The sequence below is a fragment of the Denticeps clupeoides genome, chromosome 19 (genome assembly GCF_900700375.1).
Source record: "Denticeps clupeoides chromosome 19, fDenClu1.1, whole genome shotgun sequence".
NCBI lineage: Eukaryota > Metazoa > Chordata > Actinopteri > Clupeiformes > Denticipitidae > Denticeps > Denticeps clupeoides.
In genome coordinates, this window is record NC_041725.1 from 19,405,910 (window position 1) to 19,416,145 (window position 10,236).

At 50.4% G+C, this 10,236-nt stretch overlaps 2 protein-coding genes across 5 annotated transcripts in view; one reads left to right on the forward strand and one right to left on the reverse strand.

Annotated features, from left to right (window-relative positions):
• The first annotated feature begins 295 nt into the window (after nt 1-295).
• On the forward strand, nt 296-7,737 carry prg4b (proteoglycan 4b). The gene is made up of 14 exons (XM_028962021.1): nt 296-436; nt 649-752; nt 1,353-1,469; nt 1,976-2,098; nt 2,445-2,543; nt 3,171-3,245; nt 3,567-3,851; nt 4,746-5,204; nt 5,278-5,364; nt 5,685-5,821; nt 6,172-6,328; nt 6,409-6,522; nt 6,947-7,072; nt 7,269-7,737. Exons 2-14 carry the CDS (start codon nt 674-676, stop codon nt 7,385-7,387), a joined length of 1,977 nt encoding a protein of 658 aa, XP_028817854.1. The 5' UTR covers nt 296-436; nt 649-673; the 3' UTR covers nt 7,388-7,737.
• LOC114769206 (nucleoprotein TPR-like) overlaps nt 7,509-10,236 on the reverse strand; it is a 23,831-nt gene continuing 21,103 nt past the window's right edge. For 2 of the 4 annotated variants that reach the window (XM_028962018.1, XM_028962017.1), the window contains exons 43-50: nt 9,703-9,875; nt 9,544-9,627; nt 9,380-9,468; nt 8,673-8,779; nt 8,495-8,593; nt 8,249-8,411; nt 7,917-8,032; nt 7,544-7,842 (exon numbers count right to left, since the gene is read on the reverse strand). In XM_028962018.1, coding sequence (XP_028817851.1) covers nt 7,706-7,842; nt 7,917-8,032; nt 8,249-8,411; nt 8,495-8,593; nt 8,673-8,779; nt 9,380-9,468; nt 9,544-9,627; nt 9,703-9,875 — 968 coding nt within the window. In that variant the 3' untranslated portion in view covers nt 7,544-7,705. Of the gene's footprint in view, nt 7,843-7,916; nt 8,033-8,248; nt 8,412-8,494; nt 8,594-8,672; nt 8,780-9,379; nt 9,469-9,543; nt 9,628-9,702; nt 9,876-10,236 lie in introns of all 4 variants that reach the window. The other 2 variants (XM_028962020.1, XM_028962019.1) reach the window with 2 other exon arrangements.

Here is a 10,236-nt window from a genome sequence, read left to right on the forward strand (position 1 = left end):
ACGATGGCTGCTGGAAGCCTCTCTCTGTCTCCCATGTGAAGGACCAGGTCCTCCTGGTCCCCGGATCTCCTCCAGACTCCCAGTCTGAGTCAGAGCCTCTTTAAACCGCGCCGGCCACACCCTTCTTTCCCCCCGTTATTCCAGATTACGCGCCGTCCGCTAGTGTAGCTGCATAGTTTTGCATTTATATCACGACGCATTTTACGTCATAGTTGACTTCTGTTTATTAGACATTTGTTGTGAAATGTTATAACTGAATAACATCGATTCATTAAATGGTCCTTTTCTTGTTCCTGACAGTTACGCGCTTTGCGCCGCGCTGTGACCGGAGCGCGTCCCCGCCCCGCGCGTCCCCGTTATAAAGCGCCGACACGCTGCAGCGCGCACAGCGATCACCCTGATCACCCTGATCACCCTGATCACTCTACTGGTGAAGGTGAGAGGGTGGGGAGGGGAGAGAGTGAGAAGGTGAGATGGTGAGAGTGACATGGTGAAGGCGAGACGGGGAGAGAGTGAGATGGTGACAGAGTGAGGGTGAAAGGGTGAGAAAGTGGAGGTGGGGGTGAGAGTGTGACGATGAGAATGAATTTGAAGGTGAGAGAGTGAGGGTGACGGTGTGTGTTGTCGCTCACGCTTGCGTTGTGTCAGGTGTTCTGGTGGCCCGTCCTGCACCATGGTCGGACCCTCGGCTCTCCGCTGCACGCTGCTGCTGATGGCGGGGTGTGTGCTGTTCTCACGCTCCACGGCTCAGAGTGAGTTTGTGTGTATATATGAGTGTGTGTGTGTGTATTCACCATATATATCATAGAGAAAGCTTGTGAGTGGACGTGTGTTCATGCACTGACACACACTTCTGGGAAACCCGTGCGGTGTGTGTGTGTGTGTGTGTGTGTGTGTGTGTGTGTGTGTGTGTGTGAGTGTGTGTGTATTCAGAGAATAGCTTGCAAGAGGACGTGTGTCCAGTACGTGTGGTCACCGCAGTGCACGCACCGACACACACTTCTGGGAAACCCGTGCTGTGTGTGTGTGTGTGTGTGTGTGTGTGTGAGTTCTTACTCCAGTTTATTTAATGGCAGATCATTAACTGACTGATGAGCAGTGACGACTGTTTAAGGTCAAACGCAACTCATGACATGCGTGTAAATGACGATGTTTGCATTGTCCTGATCGATTTCAGTTTTATGGACAACATCAGGTAAGGGACATCTTATTGTCCCATTTGGTCGAGATAACCGAGAAGGGTCATGTTTCGCGGAGACCCCCCCTGTGGTCCGTGTAGGTTAAATCTGGCCTCTGTCTGGGACTCCCGGACCCCAGATCGTCACCGGACCGTCTCTCGTGTCCCCACACAGCGAGCTGCGGTGGCCGGTGCGGGGAGTCCTACTACCGGGGCCACTTGTGCCACTGCGACTACGACTGCCTGGGTCACGGCGAGTGCTGCGGGGACTACGAGGCGCTGTGCACCACGGGTAAGAGCCTGTAAAAAAAATGTCAATTAAAGTTCATGTACTCGCTATTTAAATCTAAATTATAGAAATTAAGTAAGTTGTCCCGGGATTTTGTTGAACTGACTTGGCATGAAAATGGAAAATGCCATAAATTACTGCCGAAGTCAGTCACGCAGAATTCTTTACATTTACATGCTAGTAGCCCAGCGGGTAACACACTCTCCTACGAACCAGAAGACCCGGGTTCGAACCCCACTTACTACCATTAACCCTGAGTGTCTCCAGGGGGGGACTGTCCCTGTAACTACTGATTGTAAGGCGCTCTGGATAAGGCCGTCTGGTAAATGTCGTAAATGTCATTTTTTTTACAGTGTTCAGGTAAATGAAATGTATCCAATGATGAATGAGCGCATCAATCAATCACATTTGTATATTTACCATAATTCATTATGAATAAAAAAACAGGACGTGACGACTGGGAAACTGGCAGGCGTGTGCATTTGTGTGTGTTTGTGATTGATTGACAGGCGGCTCGTGCAAGGGCCGGTGTGGCGAGTCCTTTAAAAGGGGCCGGCAGTGTGACTGTGACTCCGACTGTGGGCACTTTAAAAAGTGCTGCCCCGACCACAGCCAGTTCTGCAGAGCAGAAGGCAAGAGGCCCCGCCCATCAACATTTCAACCCCACCCACATGGCGTTAACCCCACCCGCTCCACACATCACCTCTGTAGTTGGTGTTTAAACTGCACTGATGGCATTTTAATGTCGAACCAGTAATTCCATTCTTGCTAACTGCTGATTAATTTACTGTGTGTGTTTGTGTATTAATGTGACAGACAGCGCAGCAGTAATGGAGTCTAACCCCTGTCACACTAATCCTGCAGGTAGAACCCGCAATCACTGCATGCTGTGATCAGTAACACGACTGGACGGCAAGTTGTGCATGTGCAGATGAATGATGAGAAGATCCAGAGAGTCTTCTGTCCATTTTCCAACAGAGTATCAAGATCCCCCAGAGCCAAATCCGGAGAGTAACCTGCCTGAGGAACCAGATGAGAACTCCACGACCCAGAGCGGGAACGAAGCTGTGACCAAAGGTGATTTAAAGCGGTATTTATACAGGCCAGAAATGTCAACTACAATGGACGTGGACGTAGCGTCTGGACATCATTATCACTTTATAGCAAGAACTTCCATCAGCGCCACGCTCCAGTCCGGTCAGATGAACCGTCCACTATAATCTGTCCTGACTGCTGCTGTTGTGGAGTAAATCCAGAAAACAGACTAAGTCAGAACTCAGAAGATGAGCAAACATTAACTCCAGCCTTAAGTAAAATATTATATAAGCATAAGTACATCCTAAAATGGACATGCCCCCAATATTTTAAACAATTGATTCAATTGGTTGTGACCAATGACCAAAAAAGAAAATTCGTGGAAATATGAAATTTGAAATGCCGAGGCGTGTGTGCTCAGTGAATCTAGATATGCGTCTTTATCGTCATAAATAGTTCTCTGGTTACGAATGCCCTTAAACTGTATCAACCCGCCCCAAATGGCCATAACTTGTACCAATCTGCCCAACCCTTTTAATTCGGGTGTACGTTGTCTGCTAAGACCAAGGCCACGTCCCCAGTTCACTGGACATCTGCATGTGTGCTGAGAGTTTAAAGGTCAGAGTACACAATGGCCCACAAACATATACAAAACTGTTCGATACTCAGAGCCTTCCGACGGTGAGATCCTGCGGGAGGTGACACCAGTGACAGGGGGACCGGAAGGACCTCCGAATGTGGAAGGTGAGGAACACACCGGCCTTTCCGGCGACCATTCATTCCCTCTCAACTACTTCATCAGTGGGCATCAGTGGCAGTGGTGGCCCAGCGGGTAGGGAGCAGACATGCAATCAGAATGACACAATGACAGTCACTTCACTTTCAAGGTAAAAAGGGCTTACGTCACCCAACGGTGTGAGGCATATCAGGAAAAATATCTAAAACAAAGATTTATATGATCTGAGATGAAGTCACCTTCTTAAAGGCTGGTAAAAAATTATATTAACTGGTACCAGTGTTATTAACCATATAAATAATTGCATCTGACCCCTGACCCCTCCTCAGAGGTCATAGGAGAGGTCCTGATCCCCATGGCAACAACCCCTGTGCCTGAAGATGCAAGTGGGTACGACCCTGTAGCGGCTGCTGGGCATGACCCCTCAGACCCTGTGGTCACCACGCCATGGCTGCCGGTGGTAGACTCAGCGCTTCCAGAGGGAGGAGAACAGGACCTGGATGGGAGTGAACTGGAAGAGTTCACGCCCCTCCCTGATCAGGATCTGTCTGTCTCGGTACCAGCCTCCACCGTCGCCCCATCTGCGGTGGACCAGCCCCCTTCTCCAGGCCCAGGTGAACCCCATCTTATACATGAAGCCAGGGGACTGATTGCCACACAGCCTCTTATCAGAGATCCTCCCACTCCGTAGAGTTGATGGAACGTTAGCTGTTCAACCGCAGAATTCTGCACCACTCTGGCAGAACAACATCCAGAGAACAACAAGCATCAGTTTACTGTCATCGTGCTGTACAATAGTACAATGAGACTGTGGTCCTGCCCACCACCCCTCAATAAATAAACAAACAAATAAACAAATAAAAAAAGGTAATACAAAAATCATAACATAGACAAATATATGTCAAAATCAGGTTATTTATCCCAGATCTCGGTTTTGTTCGATTTAACGTAATTTTGCAGCATTTTTGTGAAGGTACCAGGGCTGTGAGGTCAAATCTCGGCTCGGACGTTGTGTGTGGCGTTTACATGCAACTTTTACATGTTTACACGGAAACTGAGAAACTACAGTTATAAGCAGGACACATGCATCTGCGTGTCACCAACATATTTTGAAACCTGAACATTTTAATGAAAAGAAATGGACCGATGAACGATCCCTGTGGTACTGCATGCCTGTTTGCACTGGTACGTTGACATTCTGCTGCAGTGAGGTTCACGAGCATGGCACGTTCCAAAATATGTACATTCCACTGCTGCTAGGTCACATGTGGCTGAATTTCATAACTGTGCTGCTCTGGCAAATATCTTCCTTATCTTGCCTTTAAAAATGGGAGTTTAGAAATGTGAAGTATTACAAAAGATAGCGGCCTTTATAGGCTTTTAAATATGTTCATTATTGGTTCACTCTTTCTTCTTTCTCTCATTTATAGTGAGTTTTCACAGAAAGCCTGAGTCGATTATAGCCATTATATGACTGAATGTCTAAAGAATCAATCTGGTCCCAATAGATTCTGAGGAACCATCTCCAGCCTCAGCTACTCCTCTGTCCTCCACCGCTTCAGAGGAAAATAACCCAGACAAGATCCTTCAGGAAAGAACACCACCCGCTGCCATCACGCCAAGAATGACGGAGGTCCCTGCCACCCAGGCTTCCATCCGCCTGAACAATCAAACCCTTTCTCAGTTAGACCCCGCCAGAAGCACAGCATCCTCTGAGAACCTCGGAACCACCACACAAGGCACAGCTGAACCTGCGGGTCATCCCAAGACCCCTGGGTCAGAGGTCGGGGGTGATGTGCCAAAGCGGCCGGACTACACAAACCCAACAACCGCCGCACCTGCACCCAGCGGTGAGACCCGGGAGCCAAACACCACCCCTGTAACCCCTACAAAGACAAGCGGAGCCCCAATAAGCAAGGACAACCCCCATAGCACGGCGACAGACGCGCAGAGGGACTACCAAGCAGGTGGGCAGAACCGGGTTTTATTCCAACTTGAGCTGCAGGTCCGTACATCTTAACGCCGCACGTCTCTCCCCAGACGACAGCTACGACACCGACCTCTGCAGCGGCCGCCCCGCCAGCGGCCTGACCGCGCTCAGGAACGGGACAGTCGTGGTTTTCCGAGGTACGCGCCAGATGCCGTTGCCAGATGTTTGGTGGTCCCGCCGTGGACGTAAGGAAGGGCAGACGCTCGTAAATGCGGAGCGAGAGACGCGCTCATATTTTCCTACGCCTGTAGTGTTTCAAGTGTGAACACACCCCAGATGTGCGTGTCCAGTAAAAACCACTGGCCTGCGGTCTCCGGTCTGGTGTCTAGAAGGGACATTAAAGGGCCTCTTGTTACGTAATAAGAAGGAAACCTCACCTTTCAGGCCCGTTCAATCTGTTATTGAAAAACCCAAAATGTGGAGATCAGTCAAATTGTTCTTTGGTGTAAAAAACCAGGTCATTACTTCTGGACGCTGGATTCAGAGCGGGTCCCCGGAGTGGCACGCAGCATCACGGACGTGTGGGGGATCCCTTCTCCCATCGACACGGTTTTCACGCGCTGCAACTGCCAGGGAAATACCTACTTCTTCAAGGTACGTCTTCGCTTTATGGTGCTTATTGTGTTACATTATCTTCTGATGGGAAGTAAAATCCACCGTTCTTCTCACCATGGAGATTACAACGTCATATACAGACTCCTCATATACAGTAATTAATGGGCCAGCTGAGCAAAGCACCGTCCCCACACGCTGCTCCCCGGGCGCCTGTCATGGCTGCCCACTGCTCACCAAGGGTGACGGTTAAATACAGAGGACACGTTTCACTGAGTGCACAATGACTTCACTTTATGTTATGGACAGAATACTTTTTATGTACAGTAAGAAAAACGTATTATACACGGTTATACACACACTTCTGAATTGGGTGTGTGTGTGTGTTTCAGGGCAGTCATTACTGGCGGTTTAAGGACGGCCTGATGGATCCTGGCTTCCCGAAGGCCATCACCACCGGCTTCGATGGCCTGAAGGGTCACATCACCGCCGCCCTGTCGGTTCCGGCCTACTCGAGGAGGCGGGAGTCCGTGTTCTTCTTCAAGAGAGGTCCGTACCCAACACACACACACACACACACCGCGTCACACACGTTTTCCTGCTGGGATGTTGACGCCGGTGCTCCGCAGGTGGTCTGGTGCAGAAATACACGTATGACCCCGCCAAGACGCCGACCTGTGGGGCCGCTGGCCCGAGGGTCCGTTACGCAACGCTCACCAGACAGAGGACGGCCCGGTATGCAGGTGGGTCAAACCGGCGGCGTCCCCACCCGTCACACCAGAGTCTGGGGTTCCACTCCTCTGCTCCCGGTCACGGCTGCCCACTCCTCAGCAAGGTTAAATGCAGAGGACACCAAACAATTACCTTCAGACAAATTTGAACGGATTCTTCTGGCAAGATTGGACTGCGTCAAATATCGATTAGGCCACACCTCTCATTTAATGCGGTTAGGAATGATAGTTTTCTAGAATTATATTATAATATCTATACTTTTCATTATCAAGTAGATCCATCTACTGGTGCTTCCTTTTTATGACATGGAACGCTGATAAAACATTCCGATTGGTGAAATTGCCGTTCTTGGACGTGTGGACAACATTTGGCTCCGCTGTTAAATTGGTAAAAAGCCCGACGTAATGAACTGAACGAGCCCCGTGTTCTGCTCAGAAACGCTGCTGGGGAGGGAGATGAGCATCAGGCTGACCTGGGGGGGCTTCCCAAGCACAGTGACCTCAGCAGTGTCCATCCCGTCCAGAGCAGCGGATGGATACGAGTACCACGTCTTCTCTCGCAGTAAGAGTCTCGCTGTTTATTTAAGTCTGTGTGTGTGTGTGAGACGTCTGCTGCATCACTGGGACACCAGGTGTGTGTGATGTAACTGTCTGTAAATGCGACTAAATGCAATATAAAATAATTGCAAACTTAAAAGCACGTTTAAAAGAGAATGAATAAGTGAAAAAGTAACCGCCCACGTCCCTTTTCCCCGCAGCCCAGCACTACGCCGTGAGGATGGACAACGAGCGGCCGGCGCTGGCGGCGCCCTCACCAGGCGCAACAGGGCACGGCGCCACCAGTAGCTTCTTCAAGTGTCCAGACCACTCACTCTAACACACACACGTACACTCCATACACACACTCGCTCGCTCACACAGTATAGAGCACGTGTTGAGAATACTCGTTCACTTTATTATGTATAAAAAAAAAAAGAATTTGTAAAAGCAAAAGCACTCAGACACCGAAACAGGGCTAAACGAAGCACAGTTGAAGGAAGAGATGATCTGACGTGTCAGGCTTGTGTCGACATTGGGGATCCCAGCAACCCTACTTCACCGGTTGGCCCGTCCTCGGACCCCAACCTCTAAAGCACAGACAACCAATCAGATGGAAGGAATCAAACAATTCTGTGCATGTGGATGGTTTTGTGTTTTATATTTGATTATTAAAGGAAGCTTTGTGTATCTGTGTGTGACCTCTTTTGAAGGTTCCTCGGCCGCGGTTGTCAGTCCAGCGATGCAGCTGTCTGACGGAGACTCGTGCTTTAGAAGGCCGAGAACTGCTCGGGTCTGAGGGCACACCAGCACAAAGATATGAATAATAGTGTGTTCACACACACGTGTGTGCATTTGTATGTGTTTACCCATCGAGCTTGATATCTGCTCCTGGCTGGTTGACGGCAAAACGGTGTCATCAGACTGCTGTCCAGCCTCTTCAGTCTCCGTTTGGGACACCGGATCCACACACCCCTCACCGCTGCTACGGTGTACACACAGAACAGAACCGCGGTAAAAACACACACAGACGCGGTGTACCTGACCCTCGGTCATTTTCTCACGGTTTTGCTGCGCTACACCCGGCCGTGTGACTTATTGAGAGGAAGAGGTAGCTACAAGCTCCTCCCCTTTTTAAAAGCCTAGCCTCCTCACCATCAGCCAGCTATTACTTTATTACGGCAGTAAACAGATTTCTCACCCAGCAGCTTCCGGCTCCACGAAGACGTCCTCTCTCTCCTCCACCCCACTGGGCCCGGACCCGACTGTTGCCGAAACGCTGGGCGTGGATGTGGTCACCATGGGAACCGACTGCAAGGCAGGCTCAGACGCCTCCAGAGTGAAGGTCTCAGAGAACACGTTCGCTGACCACGGGTAGAGAGAGAAGCCGTTAAAAGATCTGCACAGGCCACGCCTCCTCCAGCCAAGGGGGTCACCCTCCACCCACCTGGTGCGGCCACTTGAAGGGGCGTGGTCGGAACGCTGCGTCCTCCTGGCTCCTCCTCATGAGAGGCCAGGAACAGCGGACTCTCGTACAAACCCAATCCTACACACATCAACAAAAGCTCCGGTCAAAGCAACCGGTCAGAGGACGTGTTTATATGCTACACGGGACAGGCCCGTACCTCCTTGTGAAGCCAACTGTCCGAGGTCTGAATGGGAGGAAGTCGACTGGGTCAGATCGTCAGGTGTTCCAAAACGGAACCGTGGAACCCCAGCTACCTGAGGAGAACTGAGAAATAAATAGATAAAAATTATAAACCAGCAAACTGCCAAAATACTGATAATCAATTTAAACCCTGAGAATATAAGCTTGGCTGGTAGCAGCCTGGTGTGAAACACACTCGTCTCTGAACCAGAAGACTGGGGCAGTGGTGGCCTAACGGTTAAGGAAGCGGCCCCGTAATCAGAAGGTTGGCGGTTCAAATCCCGATCCACCACTGAGCAAAGCACCGTCCCCACACACTGCTCCCTGGGTGCCTGTCATGGCCGCCCACTGCTCACTCAGGGTGATGGGTTAAATGCAGAGGACAAATTTCACTGTGTGCTGTGCTGCTGTGTATCAAGTGACAATCACTTTACTTTAACTGACCCAGGTTCAAACCCCACTTACTACCATGTTGTCCCGGAGCAGGACACTTAACCCTGAGTGTCTCCAGGGGGGGGACTGTCCCTGTAACTACTGACTAAGGCGCTCTGGATAAGGGCGTCTGGTAAATGCTGTAAAATGTAAGTAAAGCTGCTCTGGACCATCTCCAGGTGGAACTGGTCTCCATGGCACCCAATATGACCTCAATTACAAACAGAAGTCTAGAGAAGAGCGTAAACTCACTGGATGGCCTCGGCGAACCCATCAGAACGATGGGGTAGAACCAGGGTCGGGGTGCTGGGAACCATACGGTCGTCCTCATCAAAAAACATCTGCAGGGGAGAGAAGGGGTGTTAGGGCGTCGGCAACTTTCTCTTAAATCCGGCACCCCTCACTCTGACACCCACCGTGCCGCTGACCACTCCACCGCTGGACGTACTGGAAGTAAGCTGCAAGCTCCGCCCTACGGACTGACGACGAATCGGGATGCGCTGCAGGAAACACACACGCTCTGTATCCACCCACTATCGGTCATACCGCCGTTAACACGGACCAGAGGCTCGTACCTGCGCCAGCGAAGGCGGGACCAGCTCCGGGGTGGGTGGGGCCAGGATGTTGAGACGCGGGGGCAGAGGGTGGGGCGGTCTGCGGGGAGACTGCGGGAGGCGGGGCGTTGAGCTGGTGATCGGCTGCTCTCTGGGTGACTCCAAGGAGTGCGTTTCCATGGTAACAGACTCCACTAGAGGACAGGCAGAGAATAGGGGTCAGGCGAGAGGTGATGACCTTTGACCTTGTTTAGCACCTACGCATTCACTACAACAGCAACAGAAAAACTCAGGGAATTATAAGAGTGGATGAAGTACATTTAAAAAAAATGAAGTACCATTTGTTCAGTGTGTTAAAGCAGGTGTCCTACAGTCTAGTGGATTTTGGCGGCCTGTCTTGTTTTAGTTGAGTCTTTGCATCAAGCGGCCATTTGAGTATTTATTTAGCCTTCGTCACGTCCATATTTAAATGGGACACAACAGAAATACAGCCGCATAATAATAGTAATAATAGGGCAAATGAACAAGGAAATAACAGTGTTGTTTTTCACCAAC